Source organism: Chelmon rostratus, chromosome 4 (genome assembly GCF_017976325.1).
Source record: "Chelmon rostratus isolate fCheRos1 chromosome 4, fCheRos1.pri, whole genome shotgun sequence".
In the NCBI taxonomy this organism is placed as follows: domain Eukaryota; kingdom Metazoa; phylum Chordata; class Actinopteri; order Chaetodontiformes; family Chaetodontidae; genus Chelmon; species Chelmon rostratus.
The window spans coordinates 25,243,211-25,265,265 of NC_055661.1; the positions used below are offsets into that span (position 1 = coordinate 25,243,211).

The 22,055-nt window shown below is 41.7% G+C and overlaps 2 protein-coding genes across 2 annotated transcripts; one reads left to right on the forward strand and one right to left on the reverse strand.

The window, feature by feature from the left end:
• Positions 1-1,981: 1,981 nt before the first annotated feature.
• Positions 1,982-6,385, reverse strand: spata18 (spermatogenesis associated 18). The gene is made up of 12 exons (XM_041936039.1): positions 6,299-6,385; positions 5,295-5,400; positions 5,062-5,177; positions 4,761-4,879; positions 4,491-4,586; positions 4,256-4,390; positions 3,900-4,131; positions 3,639-3,797; positions 3,362-3,537; positions 2,516-2,639; positions 2,320-2,388; positions 1,982-2,080 (listed from the first exon to the last, which is right to left on the reverse strand). Exons 1-12 carry the CDS (start codon positions 6,383-6,385, stop codon positions 2,024-2,026), a joined length of 1,476 nt encoding a protein of 491 aa, XP_041791973.1. The 3' UTR covers positions 1,982-2,023.
• Positions 6,386-7,829: 1,444 nt separating this feature from the next.
• On the forward strand, positions 7,830-11,426 carry sgcb (sarcoglycan, beta (dystrophin-associated glycoprotein)). The gene is made up of 6 exons (XM_041935920.1): positions 7,830-7,880; positions 8,566-8,775; positions 8,891-9,076; positions 9,178-9,369; positions 9,868-9,999; positions 10,186-11,426. The coding sequence occupies exons 1-6, from the start codon at positions 7,866-7,868 to the stop codon at positions 10,384-10,386; spliced, it is 936 nt and encodes a 311-aa protein (XP_041791854.1). The 5' UTR covers positions 7,830-7,865; the 3' UTR covers positions 10,387-11,426.
• Positions 11,427-22,055: the final 10,629 nt, after the last annotated feature.

A 22,055-nucleotide genomic window follows, 5' to 3' on the forward strand; every position in this document is an offset into this window, starting at 1 on the left:
TTTTGACATGACTGTGACATAAAAAACAAGTATTCAGAAACTTCCATTGCAGACATTGCAGTGTTTTTAACATTTCAGCCCATTTTCATGATGGAGCAGCAGCACCATCTGTTGTTAAAACAGGCTAGTAGTAATACCGTGACATCAGAAAATGGAAATTTGGGGAATTATTGAGCCTGTTGTGGGAAAATAACTACAGTAGAATCCTTTGAGAGCCCAAAATACAAGAGAGAACAGCATTTGTGATGAAAAGAAGGTTTGTTGTGGCATGCTTGTTCAATTCTAATTGAACTAATTGCAATACCATGACATTCCAACCCTGGATATACATGTATATAAATCTTTAAACTATAATTTGGCTGAGAGTCATTCAAGGTTTAGTTCTGTGGTAAATGAAGCAGCCAATTTGAACACTAATTAAGTTCTGGCAGGTGTTGCTTCACTGCTGAAATGATACGGAGCAGTTCACCCACTGTCAATAAAAAGGACTAGCAGAAATTGAAAGGTTTGTCATTTATTCTTTAAAAACACACTCATAAAAGGCACGGTCAAAGAATATATTCATATACAGTGTTGACTCTATTTTGTAAATTCAAGCCATTTGAGGGCAAATAGCGTACGGTAGTACTGGATGTGTGTAAGTGGTGAGATACAGCACACAAGCTGTAAATGACAAAAATAAATAAACAGAATCATCACATTGAATGCATGCAGACATTTCTGCAAAATAACTGGCTGCTGGTCCTATTTTTATACACAATATCTAACACTATTTATATGTTGATCTAAAAATATTCTAGACATAAAAAGTGAAACAATGTCCAGTAATTCCAGTTATTCCCTTAAATGTTCTTAAACCTCAAACTCTGTCTACGGGTCTGATTTCAAAAAAGTTGGGACACTGTGTAAAACATAAATTAAAGCAGAATGTGAGCATTTGCTAATCCTTTTTGACATAAACTCAATTGAAAACAAAACAAAGACAATATATTTAATGTTTGACCTCATCAACTTCATTGATTTTTGTAAATATCTGCTTATTCTGAATTTGATGCAGCAACATGTTTAACTCAAGTTGGGACAGGAGCAACAAAAGACTGGGAAAGTTGTGGAACGCTCCAAAAACACCTGTTTGGATCATTCCGCAGGTAAACGGGTTGATTGGTAACAGGTGATAGTATCATGATGGGGTATGAAAGGAGCATCTTGGAAAGGCTCAGTGGTTCACAAGCGAGGATGGAGCGAGGTTCACCACTTTGTGAACACATGATTGGATAAATGAGAATTATACATGAGCTCAGGAACACTTTGTAAAACCATTGTCTGTAAACACAGTTTGTTGGGAAATGATTGCATTCTGTTTTTATTTATGTCCCATCTTTTTTGGAATCAGGGTTGTAAAAGTAATTTTCAGAACATAAATGCATAATAACAGCACCAAAAAATTAAAATTAGAAATTTTAAAAAAGCACACAGCAACCATCAACACTACAAATCACATTGACCGATATCAGTCACTCAAGTACTGGAGGAGTTGAAGTTAGCACTGATCATTAGCACCATACTGTATGTCCCACAAGCCCAAAGAAATGAGCTACACAGATGTTGAGTTTTGGTAAAAAAAAAAAAAAAAAAAAAAAAAAAAAAAAAGAGGAGTAAAGGTTGAATAAAATGTTTTCCTAAAGAAAGTGCTACTGTGCAGGTCAAATGCACTTTGAAGTTTCTGATGATCACTAAAACACTGTTAGTATTATCTATGAAAAACTTAGTCACAGAGTAAATACACTAAACTAAGACAGTTGTTCAGTTACCTACAGTCAGCACTGTTACTGTCAATGCGCCGTTAAGCTGCCCTCCAACAATGTAAACCCTGCGCAGCCTTTGGGTGGAACAGCATCTCAGGATTTCATTACTTTATTCGGTGGAAGAACAAGAGTAACCATACAGATTAAATCAGATATGACAATACCTCAAACTTTATTTCACTGATATGTCGTACAGGTGTTGACAGAGAGGCCAGAGCTCACAGGCGGCTAGCTGTGAGGCGTTCAGGAGACAGGCTTCTCTTGCTGTTAAATGCCTAAAAAAGAATAATGATGCTGATTATTAGTAGTTATAATAAAGCGAATCCGAATGAATACAACTTGGATTAAATAGTACATACCCTTAGGGCCAGGGGTGTGCATGCATGTTGAGTGAAAAGAGTAATTCATCTGAGTTTGAAATGAATCTGAAGGTTATGAGTATTTGAGCAAACCCCCAAATGTCGCCTATCTGTCTGTGTGTTTGCTTGCGCTGTCAGATATTATAGAGACTTACAAGACTGCGAGTTGGGCTGAGAGAGCGTGAGCGCACAGGGCTGGCATTCCTGCTCCGGCTTCTGCTCCACTGCAAGAACAGACACATAGCCAGCAAACATATGAGCTTTTCCATGAGCTTTCAGGCTCTTACATCATTCTCTAGAGCAACACTTCCATGAATTCTGATATTTTTTGGAATATTATGCAGTCAGTACCAGAGCACCTCTTCTGGTCACAGCCTCGCCCTTCACCACCACAGAATCTCCTTCCACCAAGGCTGGCCACACATGGTGCATGACCAGAGGAGCGGTGAACTCGGAATCATAGCTGCGACGGTACCTGTCAGATAAAGAGGAGGGGTTAGACAGTGAGGGACAGCTGTGAGCGTTAATGTGTGTGTGTCATATAAGTGTTGAGGGTGACATCTACTGGTAGAGACAGCAAATAACCAATAAATACAGAGACAGGCTGTATTTCAGAAGGTGGTGACTTCAGTGACTTTATGGAAATGGATAAACACTGGCTTTCCTTGGCCTTGCGTAGACTCACTCACGGTACATATTTATGTATAAATCCATTCTTGAACTGCTCTACCCTTATCTTTATGGAGATATCTCAATTAAAACTTTTGTTTGCATTCAAACGACAACCCTATTATTGTCCATCCCGAAGGTTTGCACTGAACACTGAACTTGTCAAACAGGCTGTTATGTTTTCTGCCCCTGCAGCCTAGACCCACTTGCAGATGGATCTGCAGCCTGATTGGCTGATCCAAGTGAGGGCATTTAAAAGCATAGTGAAGGGTTTGGTGGCAAATGGATATGGAACGTGTAATTGCTCCTTTTGCCAGATCCTCTTCCCCCTGTCTGGCATGTGATTCTGCCAGTTGATACTGTATGTTTTGTTTTTGTGATCTGAATGGGACTTACTTGGTTAAATTAATAATAATAATAATTTTTTAATTTATACTCTGAAACCTTTCATTAGAGCCTGTTTCCTGTAAAAGCACAAACTTCATGCAGCATTGATACAGAACTTAGACACATCACTGCAGGACTGACTTGCTGTCATCGTAGAGCTCTCCATCACTGGAAAAGGCCAAGTCAAGCGGTGGTTCCAGTGTCTGCATGGCAAAGGCCACCCTGCACGTGTCCCTGATCAAGGCACTGATGAGGGCAAAGTCCACCTCTGGCGGGAAGGAGATCCGAGGGTTCACATTCATGGCATTGATAACATCCTGCGTTGATGAAATACACAGTCAGCCTTTGTCAGGACCAAGCTACATTCATTTATTCATAAATGACGCAGAGAACACATGAGAGAAGCATTCAGTCCTACATTGATGCTGGACTGAACATCATAGAGGTCCAGGTTTCTGACGATGTAGTCCACAGCTGCGTCCTCTAGACTTTCTGGCCCGAAGTGGGATGGGGACAACGTCTTTCTCACACGCAGCTTGAACTGACGGTAAGCCAGTTTTGCTGTCTTAAAGGATTCCTGAGACATAATAAAAGTAATTAGGCAGTTCAAATAAACAGATTTGACACTTATTTTCTCTGCATACACTTCTGATCTACCCATCTCTAATTACAGTCATACCACGACAGCAGTGAAGATGATTTTCTGGACCATCTCTAAGTCAGTGATGTAGCGTCTGAGCAGGGTCTGGGCCTCCAGACGCTCCACAGCGTACAGGTCACTGAAGCGCGATACGAGGCGTGCGTGGCGGGAGGAGTTAGTGAGCTGAGCTCTGGTGGGTGACTCGCTCCTCAAAGGGCTGGAAGAGCGACTGAGCCTCGGCAAAGGACTCGGAGAACGACTTCTCACCAACCTGAGGGAGACCGAGAGAGAAACACCTAGAAACCACATCGCCACTTGAGACATTGTTCTGTGTGGTGGTGGCGCCTGTGCGTGAATATGCAGCATTTGCATGTGTGTGATGGGTGCAGGTATACCTCTCCTGCAGCATGGCCTTCTCTGTGCTCAGGTAGGACACTTCATCTCTCAGCAAGCGAATCTGACGCTCATAATCATCAAGAGCATCCATCTTCCTCTTATAAATCTCCACCTGTTCACGTGCAGATCGCAGACTGAAACACAGACATGCTTTACATCAACGGGGAGGAGCACAAACTCTATGTTACTTTTTATAGCAAATAGATTACGGCAGTATTTGAGGGTATCACCCACTCTGCTTTCAGCTGTAATATTTCATCTTCAGTTGCCAGCAGAGTGGTTGCTGATTTGCTCTTTGTCTCATCCAGTTCCTTCTGAGCATCGGCCAATCTGTTAAAACAAAAAATAAGAAAATTTAATGGTATTTAATGGTATATTTAATGGTATGTTATTCTGCATTTCAGTACATTTTAATTCAGCTGGGAGTGTATAAAAGAAAATAAAATGTATTGCTGGCTGCAGTCCATTGCTCCACTTCTACTCTCTTATATCTCCTTGACTCACTCTGCTCTAACGGAGTCCAACTGCAGGCGAGCAGAGCACAGCTCAGTGTCCATCTTCTGTATGTCGCTATCATGGGAGGCAGACAGCTCCCTGATCCTCCTGTCCTTTTCCACTGAATCCTGACATAACAATGATACAACACAGTACCAATGATAAACAGTAACCACAACGCCAGATGGCCATTATAGAGGAAAATGATTAGAACTGGTTGAAAATTTTGATGTATTTTCTCTCTGGGGCGTAATGTTACATTTTATTAAATTAATATGATTTTCTTTAGCCTAGTAACAGATGATGTCACCTGGATGAGCTGTAGACTGGTGTCATCACTGACTGAGGGCCTCGCCATTGAGAAACAGGTTCCAAGCCACGGCAGCAGGCGCATTTTGAGAGTGTCCACTCCAGCATAGTGTCCGCCTGGTTCGTGAGTGTAAAGACAGAGTGCGTGTTGAATAGTTCATTACTGATTACAACTTGCTTAATGCTTTGAATTAAAAAAAAAAAAAAGTCCTATGCTGTCAGTGTGAAGCTTACCTTCAGCAGCTGTGAGGTTGAGGATGGCGAACAGCTGGCCCTGGATCTTGGCAGTTAGTTCAATCAGCTCACAACATCTGTTTAGATTCTGGTCACAGGAAATAACCTGGGATGGCAATTATGAGTCAGTCATGATTCAATTTTTACATTAAAAATCATAAAGCATTTTAAATCATAAAATGTTACTGGGTGCTTAATTATAGACTTTGCTGCCCCATCTAGAAGCTATAGTGGAATTGTTTATTTTTATCCTTTAAAAATACTTTCATATATGTAAAGAAAGAATTGTAGTAACAGACAGATTAGGGCAGATTTCCCACTCATTGACCACAGGAAGAGTCAGAGGGCTATTTATGAAAAACAACAGGTAGCTAGCCCAATTTTACGACACAAAAAAATGCTTAATGCTACACATTTACTGTTGTGTGTATTTATGCATATATAACATGCTAGCAATAATTATATTTGAAGTTGAGATAAATCACTTCCGGTCCCTCTGCAACGCGCAGTTCCGGTGTAGCCGCCCGGCGGGTTTCTACAGGAAGTAACAGGACGTGAACCATCTTAACGGTGAAGTAGAAGATCTTTGGAATCGTCCAACAGTAGCCATGGCGACTGGCGTCCATAGCAACCAAACTCTACCAGGAAATCAATGTAATCTAAACAAGTGCATTCCTTTACTGTAATGTTTCAAATTGTTTAATGAGTTTGCAAACCATCGTGCTGCAACGGCGTTATCCGTAACTGATATAATAATGGGTAGAAAAAAATCTCAATTTTAAGGGAGATGGTGAAAAAATCACCAGTCGCCCTTCGTAAACAAAGCAATTTGTAATATCTAGAGGGAGACTGTGATGTTATCTGCAAAGCTTTGACTGAAAACTATCTAGATTTCAACTGTATAATACACAAGCATCACTTTTTAGCCGCTAAGTCTGACAGGTAGCTAGGCTGGAAGTGCTCTGGTCAGATTTAGGTCGGTCATCACTTATTAATGAACTTACATGGTAGTCTTTGTGCCAGCTTTCGAGCTTGTCCTGTAAGACGCCGAAGGAGGATGTGTTGGTCAATCTCCTCAGAGAGGCGGCCATGTCCGTCCACAATAAAGAGCCTAACAGGTATTAAACGCCCCCGGAGGAGTGCGAGGAGCCGGGAGTGCAGTAAAAATTCCTGTCCCGGCGGCTTTCTCCACCCACCACACAAATGCCAAGCACCGCCTCGGTTGTGGCAACCAACGTGAGGAGACGCGCCGACAACCAAAGCGCACAGTGTTTTAAATAATAACTGTTGGCGGATGAAGCACGTCCTGCCTCTGCGTCTCCTCTGCACGTTCTGCTCGCCACTGGTGTAAACACGATTGTAATGTCATCCTGTCAAACGACACCAAAGGCCACAGAGTAAACCCTGTGGCTCAGTAACACACATATCCTGATGTTTCCGGCCGAGTGAGCTGTGCTGGATCCAATCCGATTATAATACAGCATGCCGTACAAAATGGATTTACACGTGCAGCGAGTGTTTGTCAGATCATAAGCACATTTAAAACCAAGCAGGCCTACTCTAAGTGAGCAATATTATCTTAAAACCAAGACCAAGGAGCAGACTGTTACTGATAAGATAAGATAAGATAAGATAAGATAAGATAAGATAAGATAAGATAAGATAAGATACTCAGCAACCCTACTGTGGAGATATGTAGTATAATGTAACATGCTGATGCCCATTTACCTTGTCATTTTTATATTTAATATCGTACAACAATAATAATAAGAAGAATGATAGTGCTGAATTGAAAAAAAAAGCTAAATTACTCATTGGTGAGCAGTCTACAGCGTAACATTTGCATATTACTGCCAAATAAAATGTTAAAATTAGAATTAGGTTAAATGAATATATTATATGTTTAATATTTTATATTATATTTTATCATTTCATCCATACGCAGTCCAAGCCTCATGCATTACCACAACACAACTCAAGTTTTGCTGTTAATCTGGTGCGATCCGTGATTGCTGTAACAGAGAGAATTTCATATAAATTAGACACAACACCGAGTCATTGCCCTCAGGACACTAATGTCTAATAAACAACACATTTTGCTTTGCAGCAGAGTGCATCAGTAAAGTCGGGAGTCAGATGTTCTAAGTACACTTTGAGTTAACTGTGAAAATATTCCTGTTTAATCATTGTTTTGTTTCGTTTTTTGTTTTTTGTTTTTTATACCAAATACTGCTTAGCTGTTTTTGTTAATTAATAAGGAGAGCTTTAGCTGTATGGCCCGCTTAGAAGTTAACCTATGGAAAGTATGAATGGACATGTTTTTCTATTTTAAGATCCGACTGTCATTGGCTGGTTAAACTTGGAATGAACCATTTTTTAACATGATAAACGTCCATTTTTTTAGCTCGCTCTGTGCAAATAAAATGCGCTTTATTCTCGTTCGTATTAACTTGACTGTCTTATTCATAATTTAGTATCCTCCAGTCAATAGCTTGTAACTTAACCAGTTTTTCATCTTCTTGAAAAGTGGTATGTCCCTGTCGCTCGGCGAGCAGGAGAGGGAGGGTCAACATGGCGTCCGAACAGGTCCGTTATCTTCTGTATTTGTTGTTATTCTCGCATTTTATTCCGTTTTCTGCTCAGGTGTTTGTTAAGAGGGCAACAATATGCATTACCAGCTAACCTGGTGTAATGAATATAAATGTCCTGGGCTCTGTTGTTGGCCCGAATGAACACTGGCCTTCGCTTCGTTATTATAGCTAGCGTTATGTGGAAATAATAATGCTATTATTATAGCAGATCTGCTGTTCGACAGCAACGTAATTTTGCTAATATATATAGAGCATATACGCTGTATTTAAATGAGACAGCCGGGTTTATTTCTGTTTTACAGCTAAAATGAGCTCAGTTTATTTTTAGTCATGGCTACAGACAGGCAGGCATTTAACTGAGATGCATTCCAACGCAGCGCCAGCACAAGAGACACCGGGAACTAACACCTAACGTTTCATATCTCTGTTGACAGTAAATGTAGATTAATGTACAGTATATTACCTCCATATGTAAAATTACTCTGATTTTGAGGAGAGTATCTAAGTATGGAGGAGGAAATTTGACTTGAGCAACTCCAGTCTGTCTATATAAAGGGTGTAATCAGCCTATGAGTATTTTAGATGACTTTAAATTAATCACTGATTGCTTATGGTACTTCTCTCTGCAAAAAGTCTAAATTTTAGTCAGACATTTACTCAGAGATTGTTTTGCCTTCCAGGAGAGCTCCAATGGGCCTGTGAAGAAGTCCATGCGAGAGAAGGCAATAGAAAGACGCAATATCAACAAGGAGCACAACAGTAACTTCAAAGCTGGCTATGTGCCCATAGAAGAAGAACGGCTTCATAAGACGGGGCTGAGGGGACGCAAGGGAAACATGGCGGTTTGCATTGTTGTCCTCCTCTTCCTCCTCGCCTTAATCAACCTCATTGTGAGTACTACAAGCCTGCGTACTTGTCCATCTGACAGATCCAGCTCCAAAACGTTGTTGCATGAATCTTGAATAGTGGTCTTTTAAAATCTACGACCACTCTCCTGTCCTTCAGATCACTCTGGTAATCTGGACAGTGATCCGTATCGGTCCCAATGGGTGCGACAGTATGGAGTTCCATCAGTCTGGCCTGCTGCGCTTCAAACAGAAGGCGGACATGGGCATCGTTCATCCACTGCACAAGAGCACAGTCGGAGGCCGTAAGGACCAGGACTTGGTCCTTGTCGGCAACAATAACCCGGTGAGAAACACAGCATCCATACAGGGCATTTAAAAAACACTAAAAATGACTAAATGTGTGCACGCTTTTAGAACTCTTCTCTTTACTTTATGTTGTTCCAGGTTGTGTTCCAGCAAGGCACTACTAAGCTGAGTGTTGAGAAGGACAAGACCTCAGTCGTCAGTGATGTCGGCATATCTTTCACAGACCCTCGCACACAGACCACGTTCTTCAGCACAGATTTTGAAAACCACGAGTTCCATTTGCCCAAAGGAGTCAAAGTTCTCAGTGTTAAGAAGGCTTCCACAGAAAGGGTGTGTAGAACACTAAAGACGTTTGATATCTGTAAGAAAAAGTAATCCATGTATGCACACACTAACCCATAATGGTAAAGCAAAAATTTTGCAAATGCACAAATAAAGTATTAAGAGTTCAGACTTCCAGACAGTTCTGAACTATCCTCAGGATAAGTATTTAAATGTGCCTGAGTTGCCCAGCTTAAGCTGAAATTAGAAATGTGAATGTTTGAAGATGTTTGCAGTTCACCACTGCTCCCTGGCCAGTCTGACAGACCCCAAGAAAGAAAGAAAGAGAAGCAGGTGCAAATCCAACAACAATCAACAGAGGTGTTTTTACACTGATAGAAAATAGAGGCCTGAATGTGAATATTGGGTGGTGTGTAATGATAAAATTTATTTTTACATTAAGTTTATAACATACACATTTGTGGATTGGAGTCTAAATACGTTGTAGGCCTCTGTATATGTTGTTTGTTGTGCTGGCAGATCTCATGTTTTTATCTCTGATTGTAGATCACCAGTAGTGCAGCTTCTGACCTGAACATTAAAGGCGACAGCAAGGCCATCATTCGCGGAAACGAGGGCGTCAACATCATGGGCCGCACTGTGGAGTTCAAAATGGGTGGAGGTATCGAGCTCAGGGCTGTAAGTATGAAAATGCAGCAACATGTCCTGTTAATGTGACTTGATGTGTTACACGGGGGTTGAGGAGTGCATGTTTTCCCACTTTGGTACAAAATCCTTCAAAATTTTGTCTCTTCCAGGTTTTACAGACTCTTGCATGAATACAGTTTAAGGATGGATGGATGATGGATGATTTTCTCTTTGCAGGAGAACAGCATCGTCCTCAATGGATCAGTCATGTTCAATGCCACACGCATCCCTAATTCTGCGGGAGATGTGTATTTCGATGAAGGTCTGGAGAGGTACAAGCTCTGCATGTGTGCAGATGGGACTCTGTTCCGTGTGCAGGTGAAGTATCCCAACATGGGCTGCCAGACTTCAGATAACCCATGTAGAAAAGCTCACTAGGAGACTTGACTGGAATCTGCTGTTATATCCTCCTACAATCTGTCACTGCTGAAGTACAGTAGAGCATTGTTTAGGCCATTCATCATTACTTGCACATAATAATACCTCTACAGCTGACCTGACTAATTCTGTGTTCCTCACATTGTTTGGAGTTGTATTACAGATCATTGCCACTTGGCCAAAGATATTATCAGATTTGTAAGTGCTTAAATATTTTTATTGTTCTGCAGGTTGCCAACCTTATCTAAAATGTCTAATGCTATATCAGTGCATAACACTCCAATATTTAACATTAAACTGTGGTTTGCATTGCCCATTGATACGAATTAAAAGGTACAGTATCTACTTCCTGCCTTACCGTCCAGTATTACCGATTTCTAAACCTTGTAGAGGGGTTTTGAAAGATTTATTTGCTGTTCATTGTTTCTGGCAGCTGTGTTTGTTGTTTTCTTTATTATATTCACTGAGACACTACATGACTATAATGATTTGTGTATTATTGAATTTGGGGAGTATAAAACATAAGATCCATTTTAAGCCATCCAGCAATGCTAAAGCAGAGTAGGTCACTTTCTGCACACCATGGACTGTCTATCATGCACGTGCCAATGGATTTACAAGGGATGATGTAGTATATAATATATATGTAATATTCTAATTTTGTTGCAAAATCTTTTTTACAGCGAAATGATAATATTGAAAAACAGAAGAAGACTGTGTGCACTAAGTTATGATGCAGATTAATGCAAATCTCTTTAAATGTTCATGAATGTCAGGAAAGTTTAAATCATCCGTAACTTGGATTGAAGCCTATATTGAGCGGTTTGAATTTTGTGCAATATTGTATCAGAGATTTGACTTTCGTTTTGCTTTGGATTGTCTTGTCTGTTTTGTAACAGTGCTGATGTGAGAAATGTCACAAAGTACCATGAAGCCCGCTGTGAGAGTGTTTTTGATCAGCTAAATGAAATCAGCCTTATTTGAAATACTGTCCAACACTTCATTGCCATCTTTGTTTCAATAAAGAAACATGTTGCTATGTGAAACTTCTTGTGTTTGACCTCAGTAAATGTCTCAAGTGTTTACATGGTTATTTAAAACCATAAAATAAGACTGCCTTGTTATGCTGTTTTATTACCTAATAGAATGTGCAGCTGGGGCACGGTTCTCCTTGCCATAAACTTTCAGGATCGCAGTTATCTATCATACAGCAGGAGGAAAACACTAACAGTAAGACATTAACTAGACATGTAAATGATTGAATGAATCTCTGAATAGCATCTTTGGGAAGGTGCATGTTAAGCTAGACGCAGCAAAATAGTCTTCAGACTTTGCTCAGAGCTGCTCGAGACAACATTAATACACCGAAAGCGCTCTGAGTGTGAAAAGACAGTCACAAGATTTCCTGTCAGCTCGGCAAAGAGTGGATACACAGGTGAGTTAGATGTTGTTGCACTTAATATACTTCTTGTATTATTGTACATTGGGACTTTTTGAAATTTAATGAATTGCAGCTTCATGAAGAATGATGCATCTAGAATTTGGTTTTATATGATTTGATTTGGTGATTTTAGTACTGATCGTACAAAGACAATCTGTGCTTCTTTTGTTTTTGAGTGAATCTCCTAACTGTCACTCCTGATCTATCTGCACCCTCAGGCCTGGTCGTGATGGCAGTGGCACAGGGGCCGTTCTTGGCTGCCGTGCTGCTCCTTGTCTCCTTGGGGCTCCATTGCTCCTCTCCCCAGCCTGCCTGCCCAGAGCCCTGCACCTGTCAGAGACCTCCCCTGTTGAACTGTTCGTCCTCTGGCCTTTCCTCTGTGCCGCAACACATGCAAGACTCTGTCGCTGAGATAGACTTGTCTCATAACCTCCTCGACTCTGCAACATTCGACAAACCCTATCAGAACCTCAGGAGCGTGTGGCTGGGAAACAACAGTATCACACGCTTGTCTCTCTGCATAGAGAGAAACTTGGTGGGCCGTTATGTCAGAGGTAGACATCAGCATCGCTTGAGACCTTGGAGCAGACGGGGATGTATATCGTGGGCCCCCACCCTGCAGCTGCTATCTGTTGAGAGGAATCAGCTAGAGCAACTCCCAGAGGGTGAGTCAGTGTAATCTCGTCATACGCCCATATATAAAACACCGTCACAGCACATAAACAGAACAATAGCCGTTGCTTCTATGAACTCAGCAAAAAGAAAATAAATGCATTGCAAAGAATTAATCAGTGCCACTGTTGCAAGTCAGGATAGACTTCTTGCAAGGTTGCACACTCTGGATTTAAGGTTTCTTCACATGTTCACATTAACATTTCCATATCAGCTTTTGTTATCTACATATTAAGTGCATGAAAGCAGAGTGTCTCTCCCAAACTCAATAATCATATATTCTTTAAGCACTTTGATCTATGATGAATTATCATTAAACGTGGACTTCCAAATTAATCAGAGCATTTATTTAAGTAAAAGTTGCTATAAAACAATATAAAAATATTTCACTACACGCAAGAGACTTACCTTAGTAAAGGTTACCTAAGTGAAAGTACAACAGTGTTGGTAAAAAAAATACTCTTTAAGCAGAATTGCCCCTCATTGTGTTATATTACTGGCTCATTATTACTGATGCATTTACATGTAAGCACTTCAGTGCTGTATTTGGTCATGGTGGAGTTAATCTTATTACTTTATATATGGGTAGTTTGATCTATATCAACAATCACATTGTATAAACTGATATGAAAATAGTGTGATCACTTCTTAACAGTAGTGGCAGAATAAAACATAAAATACTTCCCTCAGAACTATAATATAAAGTAATGTAAAATGGGATTACTCAAGCAAAAAGTATATTAAGTTACATTCAAACACTGTCGCATATACAAAGATGTAAAATTGAATAATCCTACACATTATAATCTCAAAATCTTAAACAATAGCCACCAGCATCAGGATCAGATCACACTACAGGCTTGAATTATGTTCAGCACACAGTTCACAGTATTGCATAATTTGATTTAATGTCTCATAGACCACACCCAACATGTTCGAGGGTTAAATAGTTAGATGGAAATTCTATTATGTGGGTGTGTATTTGCGACATACATGTACGTACACCGTAGTATCTCTCAGGTATAAACAGGAAGTAGACAAAATGACATACACACTTAATGAATCCTTGATGGAACCGAAACATTCCTACCAGCATGCTTAGAAAATGTTCTCTGCGTGTGTTTGTTAAGAGGATGTTGAGTGCAATGTGACTGGTTTTTGTATATCATCTGTACTGTGTGCTGCTGGCCTTGTCTTTCTTTTTTTTTCACAGTAACAGTAGACTTGTGATGAATGACCATTTTTAAAAACATTCGTGTGTGTGTGGTTGATTTAAGGTTGTGCACGGTTGTACAGTCAACATGACGCACACATTAATTGCCCTCTGGAATGTCGTTGAGAAATGTCCATGAGTCAGATCTGAAAGATAGGTCCACTTTATAGATCCACTGTATGGGCATACTGTTTGCCAAATTTGCCCTAAAAAGGTAGTTTGAGGTCTACTAATTTGTCCATAAAGCAGAATAAATCTGAGCTGTGTGCATTGCTGTTACTGTCCTTTCATTTGGTTCTCACATCTAAACAAACCCTCTCATTGATATCCTTTATCTTTGGTACTTTGCTCCACTCAGAAATGATTAAACCTCCCAAGATAATCACACTGTACACCCTTCAGCCAGTCACATTTTTATTGACATTCCAATGGCTCGAAGAAAGGTGTAAACACGCAGCACAACTTTTACGTTTTCCCATGCATCGTGTTATTTCCTAGCATTCCCTCTGCTCGGTTGAACATACGTGTCAAAGAAATGCATTCACTATGGTGAATTTAAAGGCATGTGTGGACAGCCCATTTACTTAGCAAGAGCTGTGTTGACAGTCATAGACTCCTTTCCTGTTTGGTATTCAGCTCACAGAGGCCTCGGTGCCTCTCTAATGAAGCACAGACCCACAGTGGCTCACTTCAACCCAGCAGTCTCAGGGAGACTGTCTCTGGCTAGTGAAAAGGGGGAGACAGCATGGGAGAATGAACACCACAGAAAAATTCTTAGCCCCTAAGTAGTCACATTGTAAGAGTGTTCACTGTGAAAATAAACCAGAAAAAAATGGATTCATACTCTATTTTAGGGGTTTTTGATTCAGATATTTTACACTACACTAATATAGAGGTCCTGAGAGAGAGAAAGAGATGTAGCTTACATCACTACGATCAGCATTGAAAACACTACAAACAAAATGACTCCATAGCTATTAATATACAGTTTTTCACCTTTAACCTGCAAATCACAGTGAAGAAAGTAAAATAGGGACTAAAACAAGAAGAGACAGACTGACCTCTGTTAATAATACTGAAAACCTGCAACATGCAGCACAATCCTTATTCCCTTCAGGATCTACCCTATTGTGGATAGTGTTGAGGTCTAATTACAGCTCTTGTTTTCTGTAATCCAGGGCTAGAAGGTAGTGAGTCGCTACAGATTCTACGGCTCTCCTTCAATAGGATCTCAACTCTACACCCAGGATATATTAGCCACCTATGGCAGCTAAAGGAGCTACACCTACAACATAACCTCATCACCAGTCTCCATCCACAGATGTTCCAGGACTTAGACCAGCTCCAGGTAACACTGATTTTTTAATCTAATTTAATGAAAACATGCACAGAATATTCAGTATTCCAACAATAAACTCAATGATGCCACACATTTGTGTTCATCTGTCATTTTCACAAAAGTATTCTGTACTTAAAAGATAATGTTGCTTTTAATTTGAGAATATTTAATTGTTTTAGCAGTCAAGTTACATGTTTCATGTCCATATTTTATCCCTCTCAAAGGTCCTTGATCTGAGCTTCAACATGTTGACCAGTCTCCATCCTTTGACGTACCTTTCTCTGCGCAACATCGGGGCAGATGTTAGGCTTGGTGGGAACAGGTGGAATTGTGATTGCAGTATGCGCAGTCTAAGAAGATGGATGGCCTATGACAGCAGCAGAGGCCTGCAGGCCTTGAGTATGGTGTGTGCTTCCCCTTCCATCCTCGCAGACAGGGACCTGCTGCAGTTGGAGGAGGATGACCTGAACTGCTTTAGTACTGAAAACAGGCCAGAGATCCACCAAGATGTGACAGTTTACAGTGGCTCTGAGATAATGCTGTCTTGCTCTTCACAAGGTAACAGTCAAAAAAGTGTAAAGTGACTTCATACATATATAAAAATATAGGTCAGTCCAACTGCATGTCAATGTTGTCTTTTTTGTAGATTCCATGTCGTGGACGCCCCACGGTCAAGCATCTGTGAGCCAACCTCAGGCTGGTCTGCTCATCAGTGACATCACAGAGAGAGACACAGGACTATATGTGTGTGTGTCTGAGGAAAACAAAGTTGTGTCTGTTTTTAACCTCCAAATCAGTAAAATAGGAGGCGCAACAAGAAAAACTAGAAGTTTAACCAGAACCGGCCAACAAATAATCCCACAAGGCACCCCAAATAGGATAGGTCAAGAAAGGAATCTGGGAACTACCCAGTCTGACTTGACTCTGGCCGTGTGTCTGTCTGTTTTCATCACATTTCTGATAGCCTTTATCCTTGGTGTCGTAGCAAGACCTTGTATAGATGTTCTTTGGAGAAGGATCACCAAAAAGAAAAGTTCCCCTGAAGCCAACTCTGCCTCAACTGCAGGACAAAGACAATATGACAATGAGGCCTACTCCAGTGGTGAAGAGCCAGGACAGATAGGTACTCACAAGGAGAGAAGAGTCACACATAGAGCTGTAGAATTACAACAAAACAGCAATGTACAATATTATGATACTGTGGCCAGTGGCGATCAGGAAAGCATTGATAATAATGTAGTGATTGAATGTGAAGTAGCTCAGGTTGAGAGGGTTTTGCGTACAGCTGGAGATTCAGGAAGTGAAAACAGCTTACGACAGAGTACTTCAAAAGAAAACCAGAAAGCTGGAAGAGACCTCTCAGGCGCTACAGGCCGCATACACAACATAGAGTATGAGAACATCCCAGACCCTGTTGAGCTGGAAAAGAGGAGAAGCTTGTCTTCATGCTCAGACTCTTCCCTATCTGACAAAGTTTGTAATGAGGACCAAATGAACCAGAGAAACCCCACAACACCCAGGTTTCCTCAGCTGGCAACGGACTCTGTTCAGCAGCGAGCTGATTTCTTGACAGCAAGAAAAGAAGAGGTGCCACAAATATCCATAGAGAGCAGTGAAAATCCTGAATTTTCTTCCGAGCCTTTTGCAGATTGGTCACCACACGGAATGAAGACCAACATAACAGACCCTGATCTGTGGCAGGAGAATGAAGAACAATTTGAATTTAGCGATTCTGTTCGAAGCACATCTGCAAGGTCCAGCAGTGTTTTTGGTTCTTTCAATGATTCAAAACTGACTGTGGGGCCCACTTCAGGTAAACAGAAGAGGGATGATATGTCCAGCTCCAGCTCATCTGACAGTGGGCACGAGCCCACAGACTACACTGTGAACTCAGACCAAGACAAGGAGGAGGCCTTCCTTAAACAGGATGATAATTTTCAACTGCAGATCCATGGTGTAGACCCGATACTGCCTTCAGTGGCAGTGGGTGCAGTGAGACCAAAGCACTCCTTTTCTTCTTCTTCCAGTGAGAGCGATGGGAAGGACCAACAAGAAACCGAAGGAAAGGACAAGTCTATTTGTGTATCTGATAAGCTAAACAGCAGAATGGTGACGGAAGAGTCAGATACGAGGGAGAAAGTTGTACCCATGCCACGCACAAAGTGGCGTATACCTATTTTAGGTGTTAGAGCTAGTCAGAGTATGAGTCTGGATACCAGACCACCTTCACCACCTGCAGCCTATTCATCCTCTTCAAGCAGTGAGAGTGAAGTAGATACCACAGACCTCAAAGTGGAACAGAATACCGGCAGAATTAATGAGGGGATCAAAATCAATGAGCCAGAAACACTGTCAACTGACCTGGATCACCAGTATATCCCCCAAATCAAGAGCCGTTCGGATATCAACACCCCATCACCAGCTTCTGATTCAACTTCCAGTGATGAGAGTACTGATGAAACAACAAACCACACAAAGAGGCAGGAGCAAGGAGGTGAGCACATGGCAGGGCTTCCAATTAAAGATTATGAATCTGTGAGCAACAATGCCATGCAGCCACAATGGCCCTCTGTTGATCTTGGCAATGTTACTCCAATCAAGAGGCGTGTGGACATCAGAGCCCAATCACCTGCTGCTGATTCATCTTCTAGTAGTGAGAGTGCAGATGAATCAATGGACCAGACACAGAAGCTCAGAGAACCAAGGCTTCAGTTTAAAGAATCTCAAACTCCAAGTCGTGGTTCAGACAAACGGTGGCCTGCCCTAGATCTTGAGCATATTCCTCATGTCAAAAGGCATCTAGATATCAAAGCACCATCGCCAGCTTCTGAGTCATCTTCTAGTAGTGATAGTGAGGATGAGACAACCCACCACCCACAGAGGACAAGGAAAGTGGATACTGCAGAGCTTGCATTTCAAAAATCACAATCAGTAAGTCATAAACCAGATACAAGTTGGCCTGCCCTAGATCTCAAGAATATTCCTCGTGTCAAAAGGCATCTAGATATCAAAGCACCATCACCGGCTTCTGAGTCATCTTCTAGTAGTGACAGTGAGGATGAGACCACCCACCACCCACAGAGGACAAGGAAGGTGGATACTGCAGAGCTTGCATTTCAAAAATCACAAGCAGTGAGTCATAGTCCAGTTACAATTTGGCCTGCCCTAGATCTCAAGAATATTCCTCATGTCAAAAGGCATCTAGATATCAAAGCACCATCACCGGCTTCTGATTCATCTTCTAGTAGTGACAGTGAGGATGAGACAACCCACCACATACAGAGGGCAGAAAAGGTGGACACTGCAGAGCTTGCATTTCAAAAATCACAAGCAGTGAGTCATAGTCCAGATACAAGTTTGCCTGCCCTAGATCTCAAGAATATTCCTCGTGTCAAAAGGCATCTAGATATCAAAGCAACATCATTGGGTTCTGATTCATCTTCTAGTAGTGACAGTGAGGATGGACTTACAGGCCGTACAGAGAAGCAGGAGCAAGGACACATGCATATGGCAAGTCCTTCAATTAAAGTGTCTCATGAGCCACAAACACAGTGGCCTGTGCTAGATCTTGAGCATACTACACCCATCAAGAGGCATCTAGATATCAAAGCACCATCACCGGCTTCTGAGTCATCTTCTAGTAGTGACAGTGAGGATGAGACAACCCACCACACACAGAGGCCAGGAAAGGTGGACACTGCAGAGCTTGCATTTCAAAAATCACAAGCAGTGAGTCATAGTCCAGATACAAGTTGGCCTGCCCTAGATCTCAAGAATATTCCTCATGTTAAAAAGCATTTAGATATCAAAGCACCATCACCGGCTTCCGAGTCATCTTCTAGTAGTGACAGTAGTGAGGATGAAACAACAGACCATACAAAGAAGGAGAGGACACAGTTGTTGGTAATTGCGGGGATTCCATTTAAAGAATCTAAAACACTACGTCATGATCCAGAAACAGGGTGGCCTGCTGTAGATCTTGATAATATTACTCGCTTGAAGAGACATTTGGACATCAAAGCCCCATCAACATTTCCTGATTCATTATTAAGCGGTGGGAGTATGAACCAAAGAGTGGAAGGAAAGCAAGAGGAAGCTATTAAAATTAGCCCCCATTACTCATCATCAAGCAGCTCAGATGAGCAGGAGGAGGGCATGAAAAACTTAAGGAACCCCCCAACAACAGGGGAACGAGATCCAGATTCAAGATGGCCTCAACTGGATCTTAGCAGTACCCTTCCTGTGAAAAGACGCCTGGATATCAGAGCACATTCACCTCCACCCGAGTCATCTTCGAGCAGTGATGAGAGTGAAGGTGGGGCTACAGACCTACCTCTGAAAATGGAGAGGGACAGAGCTGATGTGGCGATTTCAAAATTGCCTGACTTGAATATGAGTGTCCCCCTTGTCAAGAGGCATTTGAATATAAAAGCACCTGTTCAACAAGCGGTCTCATGCTCTTCCGACAGTGACAATGAAAGCCAACTTTCAAGCCACACAGTGAAACAGGGGCGAGAAAAAGGTAATGTGGGGATCACAAATCATGAGGAACATACAAAGTTGCAGAAGCTGAGTCTGAATGTCCCTTATATCAACAGACGCATGGATTTCAAAGCACCATCACCACAACCAGACCCAATTCTCAGCAGTGTGTCTCCAGGCTCACAACAGTCTGAATCAAACTCCTCCAGAAGTAGTAGTGAGGATGAAAATGGAGACCATGCAAAACCAGGACTGAAAGTATCTCCCATACCAAAGGCCACAGAAAAGGAGTTCATGGGGTCCCTAAAGACCCCACTGATACACACTTCCCACAGTCCAAAGACAGACCCCAATATCAAATTAGAAAAGTATACAGTTATTACAGATGACATAGAGGACAAAACAACAACTGACAACATCAACACAACACAAGCAATAAACCCAAAACCTGAGTTACGGTGGGCCGCGATGAATCTGGGTATCTCCCGCTTCAGGAAGCGTCTTGAAATCACATCAGATAAACACGAACCAACAAATCTGCCCTCATCATCGCCACCTGACTCCCCCTCCTCTTCCAGCAGTGAAAGTGGCACTGGGAGTAAACACAGCAGAACAAGACGAAAGAGAAGGGGAGCTGGAATGCAAGAAATCATACACACAGGATCATCTCTAACCCCTGAAAACAAACCAGTGAATTTTTCTCTCAGTTTGAAGGGTCGAAATGACAACTCTGGCAACTACAGCCTCCTCAAAACTGAAGGAAAGTCCAATCCAGATACTATGTTGACTGGTTTTGGTACTCGACAACTGCCGGATTCCTCCTCCAGCAGCGAGAACGAAGATGCATCAACAGAGTATGCAAGTAAAGGATGGAAGGAAAGAGCTCATCTACCTGTTTTCACTGACAAGGAAGCATCCCAGACTCACGCCTCTCTGTATGTGACCCAGGCTGTCAATGATAAGTCTGACTCAGTGTGGCCTCATTTGAGTCACACCAATACCCCTGATATCAGGACAGCTATGGATGTCACAGCACCGTTACAAAGGGAAGCTTCTTCAAGCAGCAGCAGTGAGAATGAGACAATAGACCACAATGTTCCTGGCCTGAGTCTTGGTGTCCCACATGTTGACAGGCGTTCCCATTACAAGGCACCATTATCAGAGTCAAGTAATTCCTCATCTTCCAGCAGCGAAAATGAAGATGAGGTGATAGGACACACGACAAGACATGCATCAGATACGACAGGAATGACATATAATGACTCCCTAATTGCTTATAAGCGAACGATTTTCAAACCTCCATTACCACCAAAGAATTTTCTTTCTCAGAGTGGCCCAACTGTGAACCAAACAAACCAAAGACCAACAAGGACTGAAATGGTAACTGCTGCACAAAGAGGGCCATCCCATAGTGTGGGAGGCAGCAGTGAATCTCTTGCCTCAAAATCTCCCAGCATAAGCTTTGATGATGCAATAAAGAAAAGGATCAAGCAGTCCAGAGGCACCACAGATGTGGACTTTCCACCTAAATTCTCATCACTTAGTGCCAATAGTGTTTCTCTTGCATCCAACAGAGGTCTTGACAAGCTTGACAACTCACTCAGCAGCACAAATGAGATTTTGAGGGCTGTACCTGAGGACAGGGAAGAAAGGAGAGGACTCAGTGCCCTAAAAGCCATGTCACTAGAGAGACAAAAGTGGGACCCAACAGCTAAAAATTTAGAAAAGGGTGCATCTCCTCTATTTAATGACAATGGTCCACAAGTTGGTGCCAGTTTTTACAATCGAAGATCTGAGGACATCAAGCCCCTGGCCAAACAGCCACAAACACAATCACATTTTTCGTCTACTGCAGTAGGTGAGAGAGAAGCTACAGATTTGTTGTATGGTATTCCCCGCTACCGGAGGCATGACATTGGCGGTATTGAACCCCTGCAGGAGGCCCCACCTCCTATTCCAGCAACACCACTGCCAGATGAGGCAGCAGGGCTGACATGGAGGTCTCCACAGAGCAGCAAGAAACAAGGGTTGCAAGGCACCAGATTCCATACGGAACAGAGCAGAAACACAGAAAACTCTGACCCTTCTTCGATTACATCACAAAACGAGGCAGCCTATTTTTGACTCCTCAAACGTGAACATTAGTCACGTTTGCTAAAAAAGACACAGCGTCCTCAACACTGACCAAACAAGCAAATTAGTGGCATTGTTTGACTTTAAATTGGTCACTGACTTACACAAATATTCTAATTATATTCTATTTTATTTGCACAGTATTAAGATTGAAATGAAATGTAAATATTAACAATTTATTGTGTGGAACTGTTGCAGAGAGAAGACATTCGCCTCTTTTCTGTAAATCACTTTTTTAAAATCATCCATCACAAAGATGTCCTCCTGTAATCAATTGTGAAACAAGATTCCAAATCACCTTCATGGTCTTACATTATTAATATATGTATTAAAAGACCTTAATAAAACCATGTCTGTGAACAACATAATGGAGAGCTTACATTTGCAGC

What these genes read in the sequence shown, in the direction of transcription:
- spata18 (XM_041936039.1), bottom strand. Translation starts at nt 6,385, where the DNA reads ATGGCCGCCTCTCTGAGGAGATTGACCAACACATCCTCCTTCGGCGTC. An exon ending in AAGGCCATGCTGCAGGAGAG is followed by an intron (nt 4,132 to 4,255) that starts GTATACCTGCAC and finishes GGTCTCCCTCAG; the next exon opens with GTTGGTGAGAAGTCGTTCTC. An exon ending in ATGTTCAGTCCAGCATCAAT is followed by an intron (nt 3,538 to 3,638) that starts GTAGGACTGAAT and finishes TCATCAACGCAG; the next exon opens with GATGTTATCAATGCCATGAA.
- sgcb (XM_041935920.1), top strand. An exon ending in TCGCCTTAATCAACCTCATT is followed by an intron (nt 8,776 to 8,890) that starts GTGAGTACTACA and finishes CCTGTCCTTCAG; the next exon opens with ATCACTCTGGTAATCTGGAC. An exon ending in GAGGTATCGAGCTCAGGGCT is followed by an intron (nt 10,000 to 10,185) that starts GTAAGTATGAAA and finishes TTCTCTTTGCAG; the next exon opens with GAGAACAGCATCGTCCTCAA.